The sequence below is a fragment of the Pristiophorus japonicus genome, chromosome 12, assembly GCF_044704955.1.
Source record: "Pristiophorus japonicus isolate sPriJap1 chromosome 12, sPriJap1.hap1, whole genome shotgun sequence".
In the NCBI taxonomy this organism is placed as follows: domain Eukaryota; kingdom Metazoa; phylum Chordata; class Chondrichthyes; family Pristiophoridae; genus Pristiophorus; species Pristiophorus japonicus.
The window spans coordinates 165,957,807-165,984,431 of NC_091988.1; the positions used below are offsets into that span (position 1 = coordinate 165,957,807).

At 41.4% G+C, this 26,625-nt stretch overlaps 1 protein-coding gene across 1 annotated transcript in view; it reads left to right on the forward strand.

Annotated features, from left to right (window-relative positions):
* The first annotated feature begins 2,456 nt into the window (after positions 1–2,456).
* Positions 2,457–26,625, forward strand: part of nsfl1c (NSFL1 (p97) cofactor (p47)) — a 32,209-nt gene continuing 8,040 nt past the window's right edge. Inside the window, exons 1-7 of the mRNA XM_070896105.1 lie at positions 2,457–2,592; positions 6,823–6,920; positions 8,676–8,747; positions 12,206–12,371; positions 16,078–16,170; positions 19,361–19,470; positions 21,693–21,830. Of these exons, the coding sequence (XP_070752206.1) occupies positions 2,488–2,592; positions 6,823–6,920; positions 8,676–8,747; positions 12,206–12,371; positions 16,078–16,170; positions 19,361–19,470; positions 21,693–21,830 (782 nt within the window). The 5' untranslated portion in view covers positions 2,457–2,487. The remainder of the gene's footprint in view (positions 2,593–6,822; positions 6,921–8,675; positions 8,748–12,205; positions 12,372–16,077; positions 16,171–19,360; positions 19,471–21,692; positions 21,831–26,625) is intronic.

A 26,625-nucleotide genomic window follows, 5' to 3' on the forward strand; every position in this document is an offset into this window, starting at 1 on the left:
GGGCCCAAATGTCTTGAGGGCACTGTAATTGACAAAGAGGGGAATAGGGTCATTGTGGTAAAACTCAACAATGGTCAGATATGCCGTAAGCATCTGGACCAAGTAAAAAAAAGTTTCAGCATCGACATGGAGGAACCTGAAGAAGACCATGAGATGGAGCTCACAACATCACCAGTGAACGAGCAACAAGAGCAATCAGAAGAATGCACAGTCCCTGCGGTCAGCCCGGACAGGCCGGAATCACCACAGGTGACAGACACTCACATCAGTGTCGAACAACCAGAGCCCCAACTGAGGCGCTCCACGAGGGAGCGTTGACCACCTGAAAGACTAAACCTATGATCCCAATAAGACTTTGGGGGGGGGAGGAGGTGATGTAATGTATGTAACCACAATGTAACACCACTGTATTACTATATACACTCAACCTAGATGCACACCTTGACCACAAGGGGTGAACTTGTGGGAAACACTCCTTACCTGATCACACAGGTATAAAAAGGGAGGTCCCACGCAGGGTCGTCGTCTTTGGAGTCCTGTAAATAAAGAGAGCAGGTCACAGAGTGACCTTGTCCCCAGAATGTGCCTCGTGTGGTTTCATGCTGTAGAGTAAGGATTTTGCAGGTTCCACTCTAGAGACTTGAGCACAAAATTCTAGGCTGACATTCCAGTGCAGTACAGGTACTGAGGGAGTGCTGCACTGTTGGAGGTGACGTCTTTCAGATGAGACATTAAATCGAGGTCCTGTCTGCTGTCTCAGGTGGACGTAAAAGATCCCATGGCACTATTTCGAAGAAGAGCAGAGAAGTTACCCCTGGTGTCTCAGCCAATATTTGTCCCTCAAATCAACATCACTAAAACAGATTATCTGGTCATTACCACATTGCTGTTGTGGGAGCTTGCTGTGTGCAAATTGGCTGCTGTGTTTCTTACATTATAACAGTGACTACACTCCAAAAAGTACTTAATTGGCTGTAAAGCGCTTTAGGATGTCGGTGGTTGTGAAAGGTGCTCTATAAATGCAAGTCGTTCTTTCTTTTTTTGAATTAGAGCAATTTTGTGTCGTAGATTTTGTACCCACAAAGAACAGGATTGAGGTTGTCCGAATTCACTTAGGATGCTTGCAGTCAACAGACACCCTAAGAACATTAGTCTGTGTGGGTTTCAAGGCCAGGTCCAGAAATGAACTTTTTAACTCACCGTCATTTCTGAATTTTCAGCTTCAATATAAATATAGCTACACTTAACCTATTACTTAGTTCTAGTTTATATCAAATAGAATAAATGAAAGCTTTGTGTCAATTGAGAGCTTTTGGGATTGTACATTCTCTGCTATTGTTAGCACACTGTATTGTTGTAACAATTTGATAACCTAGGTTAAAGGCTGTTTTAAAATAATGCCCACGGGAATTTAAAGTGTGCTTTAAAAATTGTACACAGAACAAGTTCTGCCCACAGCGAACTGAAAGTAGCCCCTGAATACCCAACCAATATATCTAATCAGGTTGGTAAGGTCTGCAGGCTCTTCTTCTTTCGTATGGTAGTTGCAAAGTAAATCAAATGTTAATATCTAAGTTGGATATCCAGGCCAAAGCTTCTGGTGTAACAGCATGGATATCTTGTAGGCTGCCTGCAAATTTCCTCTGAGGGCAGTGCTCAATAATGTGCTCCAGGGTCTGATTAGGAGCTCCAGAGTCATATGATGGGGATGCTTTAATCTTCCATCTATGGAGAAAATGGCAACACCTACCATGACCTGTTTTGAGGCGGTTGGCAAGAAAGGTTTAATCCTTCAGGTTGTCCTGTGGGGTCCTCTATAAGGAACCCATTCCGTATGTCGCATTTCTGCCAAGCATTTCGCCATCGCTCAAGGCTGAGGGGAGATCGCTGAAGGACTTAGGCGACAGAATATCCTTCTAGATTTGAGATGGGTTGGTGGTATGTTGTTCAAGTCAGCCTAGATCGGCATGTCTTTGCTGGTGTAGCGGTTGTATTCTCTGGAGACTGCATATTCGATGCGTAGGTGTGATGTTTGCAGGCATAAAAGGGCAGTGGAATGGCAGGTAATGTTCCCTTTATAGAAGCATCCCTGTTTTCGAGCTAATGGTCAAATATCATAATTCAGTGTTAATAATTTTCTATTATTTCAGTTAGGGAAGTAACCTGTGTCTGAATTTTATTCACTTAGCACACTTTTTCTTTTTAAAAGATGTTACATTGTGGTAATTCATAAATTGTTTATTAAATTTGAGTAATTGAGGAACGATTTATTGTTAAACAAATATCAGACAAACCAACTGCAAGGACAAACGAAGTGTTTGGAACTGTTATTTACATCACAGCGTTGCACACTGCCAATGATTGCTGCATTTGTTAGAATGACTGAGCTCCTTATCTGCACTGTTAGCGGTGGGATAAGTTGTTCCCCCCGGAACCTTTGTGCGTGAGGTTTTACGTGGGCGAACAATACGGCTGTGACACGGGAAGATGGCGGCGCCGGAGCAGGAAGCGATTCGTGAGTTCGTGACAGTGACAGGCGTCGAGGAGGAGCGGGCCCGCTTCTACCTGGAGTCCGCGGACTGGGACCTGCAGGTAAGGCCGGCACTTGGGGAAGGAAAGCGTGGCGACGGTCTCTCCTCGTCTCCGCCCCGCTGCTGCCGGCCTCAAGTTTGGGCCTGTGGCAGTGTCCCGTTAAATGGCGCCGGGTTAGCGCGGTTCCCCCCCGAGTCTGATCCTGCGCCCGGGCCGCAAAATGCCGGCCTGATTCCGCTCCCTCCCCCCCTTTGGGTTGGGCCGGGGTTTTGAGCAATGATTCAGCAACTTTTAGTCGCAGTGCGGGATCCGGGCCCGTACCAGGGGGAGATCTGGGTTCAGTGAGTCAGTGGCCCCTGGGTGGGTTATAAGAGGAGAGCATTACAGATGGAAAAGTGCAAGGTTTGTGCCTCGTGAACTATATGCCCAATGTTCTCTATCAAGTGTTAGATACAACTGAAGGACTTCCTTTGGCCCATGTATGAGGTCCATGGCCAGGCTTTAATGGTAGGTTTGCTTAAAAAGGGGGGCACTTTTGCGGGGAGGCAGGTCCTTATTCTGCAGTGACCCACCACACAGCATATTAAGATGGAGTCAGTCTTGTCCATGAAAATCCCTAGAAATGCTGGTACCTTAGATGTCCAGAACTTCAAGATGACTAGCACATCACCAAGCAGCCTTTCATCATGTAAAAGCAGATGTCTGTAATGTAACTGATGAGAAACCGAGGCTTGGAATGACAAGCCATTCAATGCTGTATGAGCAAGCACATACTGATATCCAGAGTTTGGTATATAGTTAAATTGTATTGTAGAGAGGTAAGAGTTGCAGTTGAAGCTCCACTCCCAACTGTTGGATCACAGTTTGATATAGTATGGGGGTGATTATGCTGTGGTTGGGAGCATGGTGACCATGCACTCTATTTTATTGTGCTGCTTATCTAGCTGCTTGGGGAAGAGAATAAATTCCAAGGGCTCAAACTGTAGTTGTCCAGTAACTGTCCTCCTTGGTGGGAAGTTCAGCAGGCTGCCAAGGGACAAGCTGGCTTCAAGATGATGCACATGTCAATGAAAGATTGGTACCAAATTGATCCTTGATGCCAACTTCGATTAATCTAATAACTGAACTAGACCGGTTCACTGAACTCAAGTCACTTTTTATTGATCAATTTGCTGGCTCATTGATGGGACATGAAAGGAATAACCTGTCACTGGGATTAGGATTCATCCCACTCTGCTCTGGATAAACCCACAAACAAATGCCTTAAAACGTAGGATGGTCTTAACCAGACAAGCCGCACAAAGTTTACAAGTGCTCTGTGTTTTGAAGTGGTGTAATTAAACTCCAACCACATCCCATCACACATTTGGCTGTTGCCAACCTTCACTGAAGTTCTGAAATGTGCCCTTTCAGGGAGAATACACTCTATAATTAAGCAGAAACTAACCGTCTATCGATTTCTCAGTAGTTTGATTTGGAGATACAGGGTATGGGTGAGATTTTGCACTGGTCGGACACTGGGCAGTTTTGGTTTCCATATTTGCAAAAGGATATACTTGCTTTGGAGGCAGTTCAGAGAAGGTTCACTAGGTTGATTCTGGGGATGAGGGGGTTGACTTATGAAGAAAGATTGAGTAGGTTGGGTCTCTACTCATTAGAATTCAGAAGAATGAGCGGTGATCTTATTGAAACGTATAAGATTGAGGGGGCTTGACAAGGTGGATGCAGAGAGGATGTTTCCACTGATGGGGGAGACTAGAACTAGAGGGCATGATCTTCGAATAAGGGGGCTGCCCATTTAAAACTGAGATGAGGAGAAATTTATTTTCTGAGGGTTGTAAATCTGTGGAATTTGCTGCCTCAGAGAGCTGTGGAAGCCGGGACATTGAATAAATTTGACAGAAATAGACAGTTTCTTAAACGATAAGGTGTTATGGAGAGCGGGTGGAGAAATGGAGCTGAGTCCATGATCAGATTAGCCATGATACTGAATGGCGGTGCAGGCTCGAGGGGCCGTATGGCCTACTCCTCCTGTTCCTATTTCTTAGGTTCTTATGTAAAGGAAAACGGAGTGTGAGAGCAGAAATTATTCCTTGTAAAACAGAAAGTCTCAAGTCATGATACAGTGATACAAATCAGTTAGAAGAAATGAGGTTCAAAATATGGAATGTATTTTTACTGAAACAATGGCTAAGGAGGGGTCTAGTAGAGGTTTTCAAAATTATGAAAGGTTTTGAGAGGTTAAATAGTGAAATGCTTTTCATTTTTAGCTACTCCAACAAGAAGGTATAAACTCAGGAATTGCACGGAGAATGAAAGGAGAACTTCAAATACTTTCTTCACTCGGTTTTTGGAACATGGAATGTTTTATCATCAGTGGCTACTGAGGCAGATAGCACAAATTAAAAGGGAAATGGATAAGTATGTGAAAAAGGAAACATAAAATGGATAAAAGGAAGGAAAATGAGATTAGAGCTGACAGTTCTAGTTGTGAAGCTGACACATACTCAGTGGAATAATTAGCCTCCACGTTTGCTATCCTGTTTGTGATTCTACTTAATACATGGGGAAAATAAATAACTGAAGGTGAAAAGAACATAAACTTTAAAAATAAAAGACCTAGGAAAAAGATGAGGAAGCTTAAGGGACAAAGAAAAAAAACGAGAAAAGCTAAAGCTAAAAATATTTAGATTGAAGAAAATGTGGTAAAAGTGAAGAGCAATCAAATTACTATTTTCTGGGACCATAGAAATATTTTTTAAACTGTTGAGTTATGCTCCACGATGTACAAATTTGTGCAGTTCTACAACACTCCTGGTAATTTAATCATGCAGAGCTGTCCTCACAGACTGGGACAGAGACCCACAGAAATAGAAGGAAAGAAAGACTTGCATTTATAAAGTGCTTTTCACGACCACCGGATGTCTTAAAGCGCTTTACAGCCAATGAAATGCTTCTGTAATGTAGGAAACGTGGCAGCCAATTTGCACACGGCAAGCTCCGACAAACAGCAATGTGATAACGTGACCAGATAATCTGTTTGTTTTTTTTGTTTTGTTGATTGAGGGATAAATATCCCTCCCAAGACACCAGGAATAAATCTTGCTCTTCGAAATAGTGTTGTTGGATCTTTTTACGTCCACCTGAGAGAGTAGTCGGGGCTTCGGTTTAAAGTTTCATCTGAAAGAAGTTAAACCGAGGCCCCATTTGTGCTCTCGGGTGGACGTAAAAGATCAGTTCCCTGGTGTTTTCATTGTGTTACTGTGTGTGGTAAAGGAAATGGTTCATCTGAATGATTGGGAAGTTTTACACATTTGTTTTTAGACAGTTTGTGAACCAAATACATTAAAAGCAAAGTTGCACCTTGGCAGAGTCAGTCCTGTTTCATTCAGAGTGGATTCCACTTGCATTGCTGAGCCAGAACTACATCTGACTTATCTGCCCTTCAGTCCAGATCCAACTACAGTGCTGCCTATAACTCCACAGGCATCAGTTACTGTCTGGTACCTCACTCACATGGCTGTTCTTCATCTGTTAGCCTAGAAAGCCAATATTGGTAGGATATTTGACTGTGGCGATATCACAGATGAGCTGTCTCTTGTTCTGACCCAATATCCACACTTTCCGGCAAGAGTCACTGGTTGGGGTTCAGGAGTGGAAACCCTGGTTGAATTTTTTCCTTGCTGGCCTAAGGGCACTGAGGCCATTTGTAGCATCTTCCTGCTATCACCATTGGCTGAGATCAATGAACTTGCACAGACTGCAAATTGATTCGGTGACCTTCTGGGTCTGTATGCACACTGACTTACTAATTGAACCTTTGAGGGTGAGTCATCAAATCTTTATAGCCATGTTGTTAGATTTTAATCAGATCCATTTTTGAAAGCAGTCTGATTTGGTATAGACAATGCACATAGTCTTGAGTTGACTAGTGTAATAAACAGATTCAGATTTGAGTGAAGCAAACAAAATGCAGCAGTAAGCTGCAACAATCGGGAATAGTTACGGTCTGCTTAACATCAGTTGTTAATTCTTATTATCTTGGCATGTTTTCCGAACATCGGACAAGATGTTCGCCTTGCAGATCAATGACATAACATTGATGATCTAATCATTTTGTTTCCATTTCAAATTTCTCAAACACTCTATATGGTCACATAAAGGGTCTATGACTGGCCTGGGTGCCATTTTTAAATGATGATTGAAATTAGATTTCTTGTTCTATCACATTAAGTTAATTTGATGCTCCAAGAAAGGTATCAAATATCGTATGTTTCCGATTGCTTGCAGCTCGCCCTGGGCAGCTTTTATGAAGAAGGTGGTGACGATGATGTTATAACTCTTCCACAGCCTGAACCCAGCACAGGTTCCAGAACTGTGGCATCAAGGTGAGGGCCTTCTGCTTTTATACAACTCTATGATTCTTCGTGCTTCCCCCCTCATTATTCTCCTCCATCATCTCCTTAGCTGCTAATACCTTACTGGGGTATTGATCCGCTGTCTTTGCCCAAGCTGGCAGGTTACACTAATGTCCACATGTATTCATTTCCAATGCGGGTCACTGGATGATGACTGGGAACAGGAACCTGTGGCCCGCTAAAACAATATGTTTTATCCCTACACTATAGCCTAAAGTTGTTGGGAAATAGGAATGCCCACTGGCGCAGCAGGTGGTGCTTGCCTGAGATGAAAATGAAAACCTGTGACTCGGGTAGAGTAGAGAGTGTTTCCCTCTATATTTAACTCTTGCTATACCTGACCTAGGTGAACTGTTTGCTAATAGTGGATGTCAGGCATTGAAAGAAATGTTCCTTTTCCCTCACCACAGACATTTTATTATGATGAGTACAAAACAGAACACATCAGTCTTGGGGTTCCATCCCCTGAACTTGCATTCTACAGCTATATGTGCACATGCCACGACCTAAGTGAACTTTTAAAACTGTTTCCAACACTGGTTCTTGATTTGTTTCCAAATTATGTTATGGCCGGCCTTGTGATTAATGTTATTCTTGAGGCTGAGTGTAACAATGCTGCTGCCAGGATTTATCTTTAACACTTGCAGTACCAAATCTGTTTGTTGGCATTTTTCTAATGGCCAAGAATACAAAAGCTAATTGTAAAGTAATTGGTTGTGTATCTTCAAACAATTGTTGGTTATTACAGGTATGCAGTGGAAATACCCCTGTGCAAATGCAAGGGATGGGAAAAAGATTCCCTGATTTAGATGTGGTGTGTATGTATATTTGGATAGGTGGGAATGTTGAGGTCATAGATTATTTAATTTACCTTTATTTCTGCTTCCTTTATATTGGCATCCTTTACCGCAGTCCTCTTTGATTCCATCCCAGCTTTTACTCTTTTCTGCACTATTTGCTGTCTTCTGCCTTAGTTGAATGTTATATCCAGAAATGGATTTAGTGCTTCCGTTTGCATACAGTGTATGGGCCATGATGCAATGTACCTCGTTTTAAAAAAAATAATAAAAAATCTCATCACCAGGGAATTGTCAGTTGCCATGCTGGGTGAGAGCCTTCTGGGATATTGGAACAATTGTTCAGCCACTTCAAAAACACCCCAATTAATCTGTGTTTGAGCAGGGCAATGTGCTTTGACAGTTCATCCTGTAAGGTATCTAACAGGAAGTGAAATGGGTATTGCTCTGGGGTGGATTATGTTTCCACTAGGAGATTGTACTTGTTTAAGGGCAGTAACAAGTTTCCAGTGTAAATGTAGACCTCATGAATTGGCAACAAGAAAGAAATTGTGTCTTGGTGACACCACCATAATCATGTAATGTGTTTGTGAGTACAGTAGCATGCTATTTAACAGCCTGTACCTGGTATATTTTGCTGCCGATCTATGTCAAATAAAATTTGTTTAATCAATCATTTTTTGATTTCTGACTGGCTCTGTTTTAAACATGCCATCAGATCATTTTTTGCTATAGTATAAGCCAATGTTCTGTGCCCTAGCTAACTTCACTTTGTCCTCGGAGGGGAGACTTAATGGGCATTTTTTCAGTTAATGAAGGGTAGTTAACATGATTATACCTTATTTATTTACTAATATTGAATGGAAATAATTGGGTGAAGTGTCACTTAGCTAATTGTAGTAATGTATCTCCTATATTTAAATTGCAGTGATGCCCGAGTAACCTCGTTCAGAGATTTGTGGCATGAAGAGAAAGATGACGAAGAGGACGAGGGCCAAAGGTCTGCAGATCAATAATTTCTCAACTGCAATTTTGTCATTGTCTGTACTGTACAATGCACTGAAGTCTTTTTCCTTATTGGAACACATCAATATATTTTACATGCTGTGACTTCCAAACACCAAAAAAGAATTGGATAAATACTTGGAGAAAAAAAATACAGGCCTATGGGGAAAGGGCAGGGGAGTGGGACTCATTAGATAACTTTACCAAAGAGGCTCAATGGGCCGAAGATCTCCTGTGCTGTATCATTCTATGATTCGAAGTGTGAGGGGTCCAGGCAGTCGACACAGTTGTACTCTGTTCCTACTGAGCTTGGTACATGATGAGCAATGATGTATCAAACAGTCGAATAAAATGTACATTAGAGAATGTCCTGGTAACCTCCTCCAATTCATTACTGTCTGACTTTTACTGGATTACGGCCTGTGCCATGCCCCTACTTGATTTTTGTGGGGTGGTTATCACTACTGAATTTTACCAATCTGATCGAGGCTTGCCCCTTATTTACCCGATGGGGACCTTGAATGCCTCCCATTGCTCTGATACTAATTTACCTTCAAGTAGCTGTTTCAGTCCATTTTGGCTAAATCCCATTTCAGCTGAGCTAAATTTATTTTCCCCAATTGCAAACTTTTATTCCTGGTCTATCTTTGTCCTTTTTCATAACTACCCTAAATCTAACTGAACTATGATCACTACCACCAAAATGCTCTCCCACTGAGACCCCTTCCACCTGCCCAGCTTCATTCCCTAAAACTTAAGTCCAGAACCGCCCCCTTCCTTGTTGGGTGTGTTATATACTGGCTAAGAAAATTCTCCTGAATGCATTTTTAGGAATTCTGCACCCTCTACATCTTTCACACTAATTTTATCCCAGTTAATAGGGTAGTTGAAATCCCCTACTATTACTGTCCTATAGTTTTTGCACCTCAGAAATTTGCTCTTCTATCTCCCTATGACTTTTTGGGGGTCTACAAGTATACTCCCAGCCCCTTTTTTGTTCTTCAATTCAACCCATATAGCCTCATTTGATGATCCTTCTAACATAGCATCCCTCCTGACAGCAGTAATTGTTTCTTTAATCAATACTGCAAACCCCCTCTTTTTTTTAAACCCCCTCTCTATCCCGTCTGAAAACCCTGTAACCAGGAATGTTGAGCTGCGATACCTACCCTTTCAGCCATATCTCAGTAAAAGCTATAATGTCATACTCTCCAGGGTCTATCTGCTCTCAGCTCATCTGCTTTATTCCCTATACTTCTTGCATTGAAGTATATACCATTTAGCACTGACAAACTCCCTTGTTGTCTATTTTCTAGCCTTTGTTTCTTCTTTTTTCCAAATTCACTTTCTACTTTTCTGCTTTCCAATTTCAGCTTTGGTTCTCTCCCTTCTGAATCTATTCCCATGTTCACATCCCCCTGTCAAGCTAGTTTAAACCCTCCCCTACAGCACTAGCGAACCCTCCGTGAGAATTCTGGTTCCGGCTCTGTTGCGGTGCAACCCGTCCAGCTTGTACAGGTTCCACTTCCCCCAGAAACGGTTCCACTGCCTCGGGAATCTAAAGCCCTCCCACCTGCATCATCTCTCCAGCCAAGCATTCATCTGCTCTGTCCTATTCTGTACTCACTAGCACGTGGCACCGGGAGTAATCTTGAGATTACTATCTTTTGAGGTCCTGCTTTTTAATCTCTCTCCTAGCTCCCTAAACTCTACCTGCAGGACGTCATCCCTCTTTCTACCTTTGTCATTAACCTCTTAATTGTTATGGACCGCGACCTCTGGCTGTTTACCCTCTTCCCCCCAGAATGCCCTGCAGCCGCTATGTGACATCCTTGACCCTGGCAACAGGGAGACAGCATATCATCCCGTCTTCACTCGGGCTCCTTCGAGGGCCGCTCTCGCCGCTGCCAGTAAGTTATGTACCCGATGGGGACCTCTCCCTTATTATTTACCCAATGGGGTCCTCACCCTTATTATTTGTAGAGTATGCAGTCAGACAGCAAAAATGAGTCACATACTGTAACTTAGAAGTATTACGTAAAGGGATTTAACTGGCCCATTTTGAATATGGATTGTTGTGAGTTGTCTTGTTGGAGACTTTTAGGATTTGGCAAGTGGGGGGGGGGGGGGGTCCTCTGAAATATGAATCAAATATTGATGTGGACTTGTATTTGCAAGCCATTGAATTTCCCACCTGATTGCTGCAGGTGAGCTGAGGCTACCTAGCCAGGTACTGAGTGTGTGCACTCTGACACAGAGCAAGGGACAGGTCATGGGAGAGTTGAAACTGGACTCTTGCACACTTCTTAATGCCGGGTTCAGATGTCTGTACACACATCATTAACCTCTCAATTGCTAGCAAGTTCAGGAAATATCTGTAGTTATGTCTGATTTGACAGGCCTTAACCCAAATTGTATTCAGAGACACAGTTCTTATCATTTTCAACAGCGCTCCATTTTTGTTATCCCTTTCTTTGAAGAAATAGCAATCAATCTTTCGGTCACTGTGGTTAGTTTGTTCTCCAGAACTTTAAACCATAACTACGTTCACTTTCCATTTTTCATTTATAGCCATTAAGAAGCCATAAAATAAAAATGTTCTTCTCTTGCGGGGCTTTCAGAATCATGTGGGCTGTTAACTAATGCAGGATTTATTCTCATTTTATTGCTATGTTCCATTACACATTCATTTAACTGTCAATGTTCCTGTTGTATTTTATGTCTATGATATACAATTCCATGATTGTGCAGGTAGAGTTCCTTCCTAGTGCATGTAGCAGTGTGAAGCCTGCGGTACATTGGTTGGTTGGAGATGATGTAAAATAAAAATATGTTTAATCAGAGAGGCTTTGGCCCACTTGCTGGTGTGACATGGAGGGGGTTGGGTGGTTTATAAAGCATGCTGTGGGACATCAACATTTGGAAACAAACACTCTTTTTTGATGCAGTATTGTGAGTCCCAATTTTAAGTCTGTTGTTGTTCAGTGAGTTTACTTTTTTTTTTTACAGTATTTGATTGGTCTTAGGGGGAAAAAAATCATTAAACACCACTGCTTTATTGACTTTAAACACTACTCAAATGCTCAGGTTTTTAAGTGTTGGCTTTGAAACCCTAACTTAGTATGTGCCCTATACAAGGAAACGAGTTTACAGTACTGTTCTAGAAATTGTTTAATGCTGAGATTTAGTGCTACTGTGTACTTGTGCAAATACAATTTGTGGCATTGGTTAATCCTGTAATAAGCAAAAGTAATTATTGCACAGTGTCCCATTGTTAGAAATGGGGTGAGCCAGCACATCTGACAACTAAAGTACACCATTGAACAAATTGTACTGAAATAAACATTTGGAATTGTTTGTTTTATACCATTGAAATGCTGAAAACATGAAGCAAATTGAATGTTTCCTATAGGTTAATACAAAGCGGTTATATGCATGTTTGTTATTTTAAAGGTTTTATGCTGGTGGTTCAGAAAGAAGTGGACAGCAAATTGTTGGTCCTCCAAAAAAGAAGAATTCTAATGAAGTAGTAGAAGATCTGTTTAAAGGAGCAAAGGAACACGGTGCGGTTGCTGTTGAGCGAACTGGCAAAGGTCCTGGAGAATCCAGCAGATCTAAAGTATGTATGGTATTAAAAGCCTTCAAGCAGAGTGTTGAGGCCTGTGACTGCCTAGCCTGTTGTCAGTACCAACAGTACAGCTTTATGCTGATTTCATAGTGATAATCAATTGTGTCCCAGCATATGAGATGTCCATTTGAGAATACATCTGAGAATCGGGCTGAATATAGAAAGTTCAGAGAAGTGAAAAAGAAAATAAGAGGGACAAAGAGAGGGTATGAGAATAGAATGGCAGTCAACATAAAAGGTAATCCAACAGTCTTCTATAGGCATATAAATAGTAAAAGGGTAGTAAGAGGAGAAGGGGACAGGGAGGGACCAAAAAGGAGAACTACGCATGGAGACGGTATGGCTGAGGTGCTAAATGAATACTTTGCATCTGTCTTCACAAAGGAAGAAGATGCTTTCATAGGCATAGTAGTGGAGGAGGTCGAGGAGGTACTGGATGGGGTAAAGACAAGGTACTAGAAAGGCTGGCTGTACTTAAAGTAGCTATATGAATAAAGGTATAGGGCTAGGAATTGAACTTTTGGCACTATCGGCATTTTTGCGCAAAAATACCGTTACAAATACCGCTATTTTTTTTAAAGGGGTAAAATTGGCAACAAAATGCGCCGATGGTAAAAAGCGGTGTTGCACAAGGATTTGCGGTAGAAACCGCGGTCCTTGCCAACTTTAGTCCGAGGCTGATTACTGCTAAAAAGACAGGCCCTGGGAAGCAGGAAAACACACACACAAATTGCAAAAAATCAAAAATCACAAACCATTTACAAGATCCTTAACTAAGTAATTGCTGCAAAAGAATTAAAAAAATAAAAACTTTAACTTGCCTTTTTTGCAGGTCTTTGTACTTACTGCTGTTTCTGAGGCTGCAATGCAGCTTTTTACCTGGGGTTTATTTTTACGCCAATTTAAAGCAGTTTTGTGTTTTTTTGGCGTTGCACGCCGGCGATCCACTTTTCAGTAGTATTTCAAAACCGCCGGCGCATAACTTTGGCCAATTTAGGTGAGCATCTTTTAACGTCAAAAAAGGCAAAATATTGCCTAAAAAATGGGCGCAAGGCTGGCCAATTTCCAGCCTGTAAGAGTGCAAAAGAGTAGAAATTACGATGAACCTGTATAAAACACTGGTTCGGCCTCAACTGGAATATTGTGTCCAATTCTGGGCACTGCACTTTAGGAAGGATGTGAAGGCCTTGGAGAGGGTGCAGAAAAGATTTACAAGAATGTTTCCAGGGACGCGGGACTTCAGTTATGTGGATAGACTGGGGAAGGTGGGGTTGTTCTCCTTAGAGCAGAGAAGGTTGAGAGGAGATTTGATAGAGCTGTTCCAATCATGAGGGGGCTGGACAAAGTAGTTTGAGAGAAACTGTTCCCATTGGTGGAAGGGTCAAGAACCAGAGGACACAGATTTAAGGTGATTGTCAAAAGAACCCAAAGGCTACATAAGAAAAAACTTTTTTACGGAGCGAGTGGTTAGGATCTGGAATGCACTGCCTGAGAGTGTGGTGGAGGCAAACTCGATCACTGCTTTCAAAAGGGAGCTGGATAAGTACCTGAAAAAAATTGCAGGGCTATGGGGAAAGGGCGGGGGCGTGAGACTAGATGAGGTGCTCTTGCAGAGAGCTGGCACGAGCTTGACGGGCCGCCTTCCGTGCTGTAATCGTTCTATGATTCTAGGTTGATTATAGTCCATGTCCAAGAACTCTAAATTTCTTCCGCACCACTTTTTACTGCTCATTCCAAAAATAGTTTTCCCATTATAATTGGATAGGAACAAATAAGTTGGTGTTTACAATTTGTCTGTGAACTGACTTTTTTATTTAAGGGTTATTTTAAAAAATGTTTACAGAGATGTCTCCCAATGTTGGACAGACATGCCACAGACGCTATATTCTGATGCAGAATTTGATTAGGACTACTGCAGAAATTCGCCTTGAGGTGCCAGAGTTCCTATGGAGCCTGGCTATTATATGTTTGCTTATTTTATTGCTTACAAATAACAAATCAGCAAAGATATTTGAGTTACAAACTGGTAATGATTTTTGAAGCATGTTTGTGTATTGAGCCTTTTTTTTCCTAAATGCTTTTCTCCACATTCTCCACACCTCTTCCAAAAATAGTGTTGGTCGGCTTTCAATTGTGACACTCGGCCAAGCTCTACAACATATAAATTTCAGTTCATCCAAAACTCTGCTGCCTGCGTCCTACCCAATATTAAATTTCGTCCCCAACCACCACTGTCATTGCATAGTATTTACAGCACAGAAGCAGGCCATTCGGCCCAGCAGGTCCATGCCGGTGTTCATGCTCTGCAAGAGCCTCCTCCCACCCTTCCTCATTGAACCCCATCAACATATCCTATTCTTCCTCGTATTTATTTAGCTTTCGCTTAAATGCATCGATGCTAGTCGCCTCAACTACTCCTTGTGGTAGCGTGGTCCACATTCTAGCCACTCTCTGGATAAAGAAGTTTCTCCTAAATTCCAAATTGAATGTATTAGTGACTATCCTATATTTATGGCCCATAGTTTCTCACATTACAACAGTGACTACACTCCAAAAGTACTTCATTGGCTGTAAAGCGCTTTGAGACGTCCGGTGGTCGTGAAAGGCACTATATAAATGCAAGTCTTTCTTTCTTAGTTATGATCTCCCCCACAAGTGGAAACATCTATGTCTACCCTATCAAAGCCTTTCATAATCCTAAAGATCTCGATCAGGTCACCCCTCGGTCTTCTCATTTCTAGAGAAAAAAGCCCCAGCCTTTACAATCTTTCCTGATGGGGAAAACCTCTCAGTTCTGGTATTCTTCCAGTAAATCTTTTTTTGCAAGTTCTCCAGTGCCTCTATATCCTTTTTATAATATGGAGACCAGAACTGTTCACAGTACTCATCAGCACCCTGTCCATCAGTCTATTGAATTCAAAATCTGCAGCCTCACCCACCCTACCTCTTCTAGCTCTTTTTGCTGCCCTTGTTCTTTGGTCCTGTGATTTTGGCATCCTGTGTATTCCCAACTCCCTCCATTCCACCATTGGTGGCAGAGCCTCTAGCCATCTTCGTCTTGCTCTTTAGAACTCTCTCTGTAATCCCTTGCTGTTTCTCAATTGGTTTTAAAAGATTTGAAATTACGTCCTGAGGTTGGGAAAGCTGCTATGTTAATACAGCTCTTTTTTATTCTTTACTGCTCGGCACCTCATTTTGAGGTGTCTTGGAATTCTACATCTTGCTGGGATATTGCAGCCAAGCCTGATCCTTGGCAACATTCATACATGGGCACTTACCAATCAGATTTTCCAGATAGAGATAGGAAATGGGCATCCTGTATTTATTTTTGTATTCTTCTTTCTCCTCTTGACCCCCTTTCAGTCCAACACTGCTGAGGTCAATTGTAGCACCCCACGTACAGCTATCTTAATGTGGACTCGAATTGAACCGTGCGACACTAGGTGGGACATAAGTCACTGGATTTTCTATGCACAATTTCTTGATTCCTTGTGTATCAGATTTGTTTTGTTAATGAGTTAACTTCCAGTTTCAGCTTGACAGGTGATATGAATCTAACCTTTTGATATGGCTGCTGTAGTTTAATGATGTACGGTTTTAGTTTTTCCTTTAACACAAGAAGGCAGACTTCATATATTTTTTGATTGAACTTTTTTTTTGGCCAGGCTGTGAAACTTTCATTTTTTTTCTTTCAAAGCCGTTTGGTGGTGGTGGATACCGTTTGGGAGCAACTGAAGCAGAGCAGTCTGCATATGTTACAGGAGAGAGGAGACCAGAGACAGCACAAGATGTAAGTTTTATAAGAAGGTGTATATTGGCTTCAGTGTAATCTAAATCTCTGTTGGACCAGAGTGGAATAACTCCAATGAGTCAGTGAAAGTAATGTTTAATGTCATTGTTTTCAGTTAAAAATGTCATGAATAAACTATGCAATTTAAACAACTGTAATATATAGGGATAGATTTGAAACACATCATTGTTAAATTGCTGGTAGGTCTGTATTTTTTGATCTTGACCTATCTAGACTGTAGATGACCCTGAGAATCGTACCTTTACCATACACTTGCATTTCAAATTGAGGTGAGCACTAAGTTGAACATAAAGTTGTGTTTTATTTCCAAAGTTATTGCTCCCACTGTTTAATATAGATCAGATATTGTCAGGAATGTTGTTGAGATTCAGTCCGTGAGCTAATCGGGGAACTGGGGCAGTAATGCACCCTTCACAATAAATTGAAGGTAAATGTGTGGGATTTTACACCTGTGAGTATTGGCAATTAGAGAAGGGGTCAGTTTGCCTGTCAGAATCTATTGTGCTTTATTTAAAAAGATTGGATTCCAGATCTTTCTGAATGTTGTTCAACTGGTTCATGTTATACTGAAGCTTTTGGAAAAGTGGTTTCAGTGTTGATGCTCAGTTCCTAGAAGCCATCAGAAAAGAACTTAATTTTCAGTTCAATCCCTTGCAGAATTAGTTAATTCTCAAGTACTGTAATGCATATTTCAATGATGTAAAAATGTTTCTAGCCAGATTCCCAGCCAGCTTTAAGTCAAGTGTCCTCTCCAATTTCAGAACTGACAAGTATTTCCACATGGTGTTCTCCTTTTTTTAAATTCTCTGGATGTGATCAATACTGGAAAGACAGGATTTATTACACATCCCTAGTTCCACTGAAGTCATTTATAGTCAACCGCATAGTTTGGCTCTTGAGTCACCTCTAGACCAGGCCAGGCAGGGGTGCCAGGCCCCTCCCCGAAGCAGGGAACCAATTGGGTTTCTGCTACCCCAGAAATTCTTAGATTTGAACCCATGACCTTGGTTGCTAGTCCACTGCTATAACCATAAGGCTACGGTACTGCTGTGAGCAGAGGAGGGAAGAAACTTGTTCCAGTTCCTGATCAATAAGTAGCCTTAGAATGAATATTGAAACTTTCCGCAGGCATTCAAAACTTGGTGGAGCTGATCCCCCAAGGTAGGTCCCTTGCAGTCGGATTCAGGTGAATTTATAATAGGGAACAAAGAAATGGCAGACCAATTGAACCAATACTTCGGTTCTGCCTTCACGAAGGAAGACACAAATAACCTTCCGAATGTACTAGGGGACAGTGGGTCTAGTGAGAAGGAGGAACTGAAGGATATCCTTATTAGGCGGGAAATTGTGTTAGGGAAATTGATGGGATTGAAGGCCGATAAATCCCCGAGGCCTGATAGTCTGCATCCCAGAGTACTTAAGGAAGTGGCCCTAGAAATAGTGGATGCATTGGTGATCATTTTGCAACAGTCTATCGACTCTGGATCAGTTCCTATGGACTGGAGGGTAGCAAATGTAACAACACTTTTTTTAAAAAGGGAGGGAGAGAGAAAACGGATAATTAGAGACCGGTTAGCCTGACATCAGTAGTGGGGAAAATGTTGGAATCAATCATTAAGGATGAAATAGCGCATTTGGAAAGCAGTGACAGGATCGGACCAAGTTAGCCTGGATTTATGAAAGGGAAATCATGCTCGACGAATCTTCTGGAATTTTTTGAGGGTGTAACTAGCAGAGTGGACAAGGGAGAACCAGTGGTGTATTTGGACTTTCAAAAGGCTTTTGACAAGGTCCCGCACAAGAGATTGGTGTGCAAAATCAAAGCGCATGGTATTGGGGGTAATGTACTGACGTGGATAGAGAACTGGTTGGCAGACAGGAAGCAGAGAGTTGGGATAAACGGGTCCTTTTCAGAATGGCATGCAGTGACTAGTGGAGTGCTGCAGGGCTCAGTGCTGGGATCCCAACTCTTTACAATATACATTAACGATTTAGATGAAGGAATTGAGTGTAATATCTCCAAGTTTGTGGATGACACTAAACTGGGTGGCGGTGTGAGCTGTGAGGAGGACGCTAAGAGGCTGCAGGGTGACTTGGACAGGTTAGGTGAGTGGACAAATGCATGGCAGATGCAGTATAATGTGGATAAATGTGAGGTTATCCATTTTGTGGGCAAAAACACGAAGGCAGAATATTATCTGAATGGCAGCAGATTAGGAAAAGGGGAAGTGCAACGAGACCTGGGTGTCATGGTTCATCAGTCACTGAAAGTGAGCATGCAGGTACAGCAGGCAGTAAAGAAGGCAAATGGTATGATGGCCTTCATAGCTAGGGGATTTGAGTATAGGAGCAGGGAGGTCTTACTGCAGTTGTACAAGGCCTTAGTGAGGCCTCACCTGGAATATTGTGTTCAGTTTTGGTCTCCTAATCTGAGGAAGGACGTTCTTGCTATTGAGGGAGTGTTCCCGATGTTGGGGAAGTCCAGAACCAGGGGACACAGTCTTAGGATAAGGGGTAGGCCATTTAGGACTGAGATGAGGAGAAACTTCTTCACTCAGAGTTGTTAACCTGTGGAATTCCCTGCAACAGAGATTTGTTGATGCCAGTTCATTGGATATATTTAAGAGGGAGTTAGATATGGCCCTTACGGCTAAGGGGATCAAGGGGTATGGAGAAAAAGCAGGAAAGGGATACTGAAGGAATGATCAGCCATGATCTTATTGTATGGTGGTGCAGGCTCGAAGGGCCTACTCCTGCATCTATTTTCTATGTTTCTATGGCTGTATATTTTATTCAAATCGATTCATGTTCTGGGAAATGTTAATAATGTTCAGAGTAAGACAAATGACCTTTACCATACGCTTGCATTTCAAATTGAGGTGAGCATCAAATTGAACATAAAGTCGTGTTTTATTTCCAAAGTTATTGCTCCCACTGTTTAATATCGATCAGATATTGTCAGGAATGTTGTTGAGGTTCAGTCCGTGAGCTAATTAGGGGACTAGGACAGTAATGTATCCTCCAAAATAAATTGAAGATAGGTGTGTGGGATTTTATACCTGTGAGTACTGGCAATTAGAGAAGGGATCAGTTTGCCTGTCAGAATCTATTGTGCTTTATTTTAAAAGACTGCACTGGATTCCAGATCTTTCTGAATGTTGTTCAACAGGTTCATGTTGTACTGAAGCTTTGGAAAAGTGGTTTCAGTGTTGATGACGGTGAGCTGAGAAATTACACTGACCCTGCCAATGCCCAGTTCCTAGAAGCCATCAGACGAGGGTAAGTGTCAAGTGACTTCTTCCACACTTCTGGTTATGAATGGCTACGTTGGAATTTAATTGTATGCTGTGTTTGCTCTTGGTGCATCTTTATTTGTAACCAAACTAACTTGTCTAAGATGATTGGTACTGGATAAATTCTAGCTACAGGAGCAAAATGTATTTAAATCTGACCAATATATCTAGTAAAAACATGGGGAAACCTTGAGTTACATAACTGGGTTGTTGTAAAAGATGCAACATTTATTAAATATGGGCCATCTAGTGGCAGTAAGAGGACACTGCATGAGCTAATGCATTTTCTTTACATTTCACTGTGCTGCCACTGGAGGCATTAATTAATCCAAGCCAAGGTTGTTCCATAACCTGATTCTTTGAATCAGCCACCTTGGTCTAATCTTTAGCAACCAAACGTATTTATGTTAACATTAGAACAGGAGTAGGCCATTTAGCTGTTCGAACCAGTTCTGCCATTCAATGAGATCATGGCTGATCTGTATCCTAACTCCATCTCACCTGCCTTGGCTCCATATCCTTTTATACCCTTGTCTAGCAAAAATCTATCGATCTCCGATTTAAAACTATTAATTGAGCTAGCATCTACTGCTTTTTGTGGGAGAGTGTTCCATACTTCTATCATCCTTTGCATGGAGAAATGTTTCCTAACTTCTCCCCTGAATATCCTAGCTCTGATTTTTAAGGTTATAATCCCCTTGTCCTCGACTCTCACTAGTAGAAAATGTTCCTCAACCCTATCAATTTCTTTCAAAACCCTAAAAACCTCAATCAGATCACCCCTTAACCTTCCATATTCCAGAGAGTACAAACTCATCATCGAATCCTTCAATTTTTTAATCTCTTTCAATTAAGTGCATCTTGAAATGGCATTTTCATTCCTTTTCGGGATAGTGCCTCCTCTGATGTCAGATCTGTTCCATTCTTTTACTGTAGAGAAGAAATCAGTAGTTTTAAACAAATAAATATGACCAATTCTTGCAAAACTCTTTTCTGGCCTTAAATAATATTGTTTACCTGGATTCTTGGTAATTATACACTTTCAGCTTTCCTTTATTGGGTATGAGTATTTTAGCAGCAGGTGTATAAGTCTTCAGCATTTTCAAATTAAACTAGATAATTTGAAGCTTTTTGGATTATAGGTAGGAGATGCACACTCAATGTTGCAATTGGTTATTTTAACATTCTTGTTGACTGCAGATAGTTTGAGAAATTATCAGTACTGTTGATGGTTAGAGAAAAAAAGAGACTTGCATTTATATAGTGCTTTTCACAACCCAAATCGCTTTACAGCCAATGAAGTACTTTTTGAAGTGTAGCCATTGTTGTAATGTAGGAAATGTAGCAGCCAATTTGCACAGAGCAAGGTCCCACAAACAGCAATGTGATATCGACCAGGTAATCTGTTTTAGTGATGCTGATTAAGGGATAAATATTGGCCAGGAGACTGATGTTAACTCCCTGCTCTTCTTAGAAATATGAGATCTGTTACTTCCATCTCAGCGAGCAGACGGGGCTTCGGTTTAACTTCTCACCTGAAAGACAGCACCACTCCCTCAGCACTGCACTGGAGTGTCAGCCTAGACTTTTGTGCTCTAGTCTCTGTTGTGGGATTTGAACCCAGAACCTTCTGACTCATGTGAGGGTGCTACCTACTGAGTGCTCTAACTTCATGGTTAGGACCAAGGTTCTGTCATTCTAGAACAAAAAGTGAAACTTTTGGATAATCCAATTTATTCTGGAATGCTTGATAAACTATCAGTGATAAGCTGGCTGGCAGAATTGAATCTCCTATTCTGGCGATGGCCACTCATGAACAGATATAACATTTATATAGCACCTTTAATGTAATAAAGAGCCTTCTGTCAGGGAGGTAGTTATACCAGTTTACCTTGTATTTTTCAATCATCATTGTTTTGATCCACCTGCCAAGGTCAGTGCATGTATTTTGCATTAGTACTGGTCTCTCAGCTAACCTCTAGAATTCCCACCACCTGATTTTAGTGATGTTGCAGTGCAGCTCATTTGAATTCAGGAGAAAGTTAAGGCTGCCTACTTTCAGAGCAATTCCGAAATAATACTTTTCAGAAATTAATATTTTTAATTCTTTATATGGAACATTGAGTAAAACGGAGTAAGTTCCAGTTACTTGCATTGATTCACATTTGTTTACATTAGAATGAGTATCTTTTATTCTGCCATTCACAGTGAGATTCCACTGGAGCTTCGGAGATTGGCCCGAGGTGGGCAGGTCAACCTGGACATGGAAGACCATCGAGATCAAGACTTTGTAAAATCAAGGGCTGCATTTAAGGCATTTGGAGGAGAAGGACAGAAGTTGGGGAGGTAAATGTAGTAACTTGCACAAGTATTTTTTTTAAAGTTAATAATTTAAACCCCTTCCACCACCTATGTAGGATCGAATTTAAATGTGTTTGACCATAAGTTGCTCGAGTTGGTGTGTGAAGCACTGATATTTGGGAATAGTTATGTTGTTGAGCGCTAGGTATTTTGGTGCAATGTCCTTTTTACTTATGAGAATTGGCCAAATTGAGGGGAAGTCTTTTCTCTCTGGCTAGAAAGTTTGTGTGAAACTAGTTTGAGTTCACACCACAGAACTAAACTGCTAACCCTGCACTGGTTGACTTTACAAGGTAGATGGGAATTGCTCAATAGTGTTGAGATAAAAGAAATTCTTCAACTTGCAGCTCCTTCAACTCAACTCCAACTCAACTCCTTTATTGTATTCAATTAGTTACTGGTGTAAGCAGTTTTCTTTTAATGATTCTTGCCTCTTCCCAAAATTTCTGACCTCTATCAAGGGTCAGCCTAGCAAATGTTGCCTGCACGCTGATTGCAATAGCAACTTGCATTGCATAGCATCTTTTAATATAGAAAAATGGCTCAGATGTAATCAGAAAATGGATGCATGTGGGTACCGAGGTGCACCCCTGTGAAGATGAAGGATGCAGGTTCAACCTCCCAAAGAATCAGACTTTTTTCTGCAGAGAGGGAACTTCAGTACTTTGGGGCTTGGTAAGACCTCTAGTGGTGGTGGAGCGGGATTAAAGTTGTTCATCGCTTTTTCTGTTGGCAAGCTGTGTGATGGGGGGGGGGCTTCTGAGGGGAGACTGATGTGTTGAATAGTAAGCAGTTCCCTAATTCGAGGGTACTGGAAAGGTGCAAGAGTAAAAGTAAAATCTAGAGGGTGTGGTGATTCTCCCATATTGGTGCACCTGGAGTACCTAGTACAGAAATGGCAGCACAAGTAGAGGAACAAAATGAGTGTATTAAACAGCCCTTGGTGAATAAAAAGGGAAGCTGAGTGAAAATAAAAGACTGCTGAAGAATGCTCCAGTATGCGAATTTCATATGTAGCATATAGTACTATTTTGGGAAATGTAACCACAGTGGGAAAACTGAGGATTGAAAATCTACAGTATACTGCTGTACATTATTGGAGTTCCTTTGTACCATCTTTTGTGAACTGAAATCTCAAACTTCAGCAAAGGCTGCTTTCTTTGAGTAATTGTCAGCAGCATAAGTGAAAATGAAACCAGCTTACACAAGAAGAGGAAGAATATTTTTACACAAACCCATTCAATTGGCACACATTATATTTGGATCACTTCTGTTTTAGAAGTTAGCAGCAGTCTTCATATTGCAATGCACGTAAAATCAAGGAAGTTTTTCAAATTCAATTTCTCAGCAGCATTGATGGAGTACAGAGTTCAGCATGTTTGCCAGTTTATACAGAATGAATAATTCCATATAAAATACCCCATATACTGAAAGAAAATGGAATTAATAATTCCATATAAAATACCACATACACTGAAAGAAAACAAAGGTCTGTTTGATATCAGTCTATTGCATTTCTGAATGTTTTTCTCCAGTTTCAATTTTGTGGAGGGAATTAACTTCTATATGAAAAGACATTGACAATCTGACAACCTGCAGCACTTCCACAAAACTGTTTGCGCTGTTGTTTATTGGTTGGCATAATGTGTATCAGCTGTGCATAAAAGTGGCTAAATTATAGTCAATATGGTTTGCTATTTTGAGATGTAATCACAGTAAGTTTATCTTCAAGAGGGAGTGCTGACTATTTCTTTCATCCCCTATCCTCAAGAAAACAAATTTATGGTGATATTTTCCTCCTTTCTGATGGGAGATATTTAATCTGCTTTAAGTCCAGATGAGTCCCAACTTCCTTCAGTAAACATCAGGAAGAACCAAAGTCAGCATCTTTGGCTCCACCACAAACTCTACTCTCTGGCCATTGATTCCATCCTAGTGTCAGCTGCGGTTCAGTGGGTAGCACTTGTGCCTCTGAATCGGAAGGTTGTGGGTTCAAGTCCCACTCCAGGGACTTGAGCACAAAACATCTCGGCTGACACTGAGGGAGCACTGCACTGTCGGAGAGGCAGTATTTTGGATGAGACGTTAAACTTGAGGCCCTGTCTACTCTCTCAAGTGGACGCAAAAGATCTCATGGCACTATTTTGAAGAAGAACAAGGGAGTTAATCCCTGGTGTCCTGGTCAATATTTATCCCTCAATCAACAAAACACAAAACAGATTATCTGGTCATTATCACGTTGTTTGTGGGAGCTTGCTTATGTGCAAATTGGCTGCCGTGTTTCCTACATTACAACAGTGACTGCACTTCAAAAGTACTTCATTGGCTGTAAAGCGCTTTGAGATGTAGGGTGGTCGTGAAAGGCGCTATATAAATCCAAGTATTTCTTTTCCTCCTCATTCTGACCATTCTCTCAAGCTGAACCTGGTCTGCCGCTCATATCCTGCAGTCTTGATGTCTTATTCAACCCGGAGCTGACCCACATCCTATCATTCATCAATACCATTTGCACCTCTGCAACATCATCTACCTCTGTCTCTACCTCTACCCCGACATTACTGCAACCCTTATACCACCATCCATCCCCATGTCTCCTCAAGACTTACCTATTGCAGTGCTCTCCCTGCTGACTTCCCATCCTCCTCCCTTCAGAAACTTCAACGTGTCCAAACCCAGTCACTTGTATCCTGTCTTGATTGCTCGTTACCTCTATCCTCACTGATCTACACTGGTTTGTAATCCCTCAACACAATATATTTAAAATTCTTGTCTATTAATTTCTCCCCATTCTATCTCTGTCGTCTCCTCCAGGCCTATGTCCTCTCTGGAAAATTCCATTCCTCTCATTCTGGACTCTTGTGCATTCACTGCTGTTTACCCCAACATTGGTTGCAAAGCCTTCAGCTGTCTCAGTCCTTCTATTTGGAGCTCCTTTCTTGAATCTTGCTACTTTTCACCTACCTTTTTAGAAATCTCAAAAATCTATCTCTTTATCTAAGCTTCTTATCACCTTTTCTAAAGCTCCCATCCTATATTGCCATCTATCTGCTTCCATCTATTTGTGAAGCATCAAATTGTTGCCACTGCTTCTCTCCCTTTCTTGCCTTCTGTCAAATAAGTTGTTCCCACACAGCTCCATAGGAAGTGCAGCTGATCAGTGTCTGTGCGGTTAACTCAATACCAACTTCTCCAGCAACACAGAGCAAATAACAGATTCCTATCTACATATCTTCCTTTGCAGCCTCTTTGGACTCCAAAAAGAGCTTTGGTGTGGAGAGTATCCCTTCCCTTATGCTCAGTATATGTGCCTTTAAACTTGCTTCTATTCTATGCCATCTCCATTTTCTTACTCCCTTTCCCACCTTTCCTCCTTTGAAATTTACATGTGTTCATCTTATGCCGAAGAAGTTATCTATTTTACCCTTCTAAGTACTGCACTATTGTCCTTGCATCAGTACTTTCTAAGTAAAGCTGGTTAGCAGGGAAGATTGAATGCAAGATATTAGTGACATAATATCCTTTAAGTTGCCATGAAATGAGATGGCCTCCAGGCGAAGGTGGGTGGGTAGTAAGGAGTGACATAGCAGGAGAGAATAGATTTTTCTTTTGGTCACACTGGCGCGTCTGCACGCGCAGTGGCCTCCATTCTGCAGCTGCTCAAAGTTAAGTATGGATAAGGTAGCTGTCTGACTCGTGCTTCTATAGAAATTTATTGTGTTTTTCCCTTCTTCACTCTTTGCTTCCTCCTCCACCACCACCGCCAAAAAAAACTCCCACAGTATCTAGCTTGCTGTTAAATGATTCTGGAGTGTTTGCCTCCGGTGCTCTACTGTAAGACTATTCCAGCCATTAGTCACACTGTATGAAGAAGTGCTTCCTTATAAGTCCCAAGTACCTTTAGTCAGTTTGTACCTATATCTCCTTGCCTTGAAGTCGCAATATAACTTGAAATACTGCTTTTGATTTAACTCTTTCTGTTCCACTTTATCAAATGTATACAGTTCTCTTGCATTCATCTTTCAAGACAGAAGAATCGCATTTTTCTAATCTTTCCTCGTAACTCAGTCCTTTGACATCAGGGATCAGCCTCTTGTCCCTTTTCTACATTGCTTCCATTGATTGGATGCTTCACATGCCTCAGTCACCAGAACTGATTGCAGTACTTGAAGTGGAGGCCTATACAGCTTGGATATGATGGTTTCAGACTTGTACTCTACAGCCTTCACAATAAACTCAGTGTTCTGTTTACTTTGTTGTTTGATAATCTAGTCATTGCAGAGCATCACTACAAGATATCCATTGATCTCTCTCCAGTTGATGCCAATCATTAAGTATTTGCCCCTTTTTTATAACGCCTTGCCAATATTAGATTTTGTTTGACATAGTTTTGCCCATTTCAAATTGTCTCGGTCAGTGTTTAATAGAAATCACTAACTAGCCACAGGCGTGGTTACAACAACACCACTTTAGCCACATGTACTAGAAAACACCTTGCACACTGTAGGTAAATATACTTCACATTTTATTTATTTATATACTTAACAAACATCAATCACCATTCAGTACAAACTTGGATGTCTTTCTCTTTCACCTAAGTTTGGAATTCTGTCAAGGATTTATCAGACACAGCACATCTTTGTGCACCTTCTAGGTTTTTCTCGCAGTTGTGAGCAGTACTTTCTCAGCAGTCACTCTGATGAAGTCGATGTTGATTTGCTCAACCAGATGTACTCCTGTTCTTCATCTAGAACACGAGTGGGTGTTACTTGTCCTTCACCAT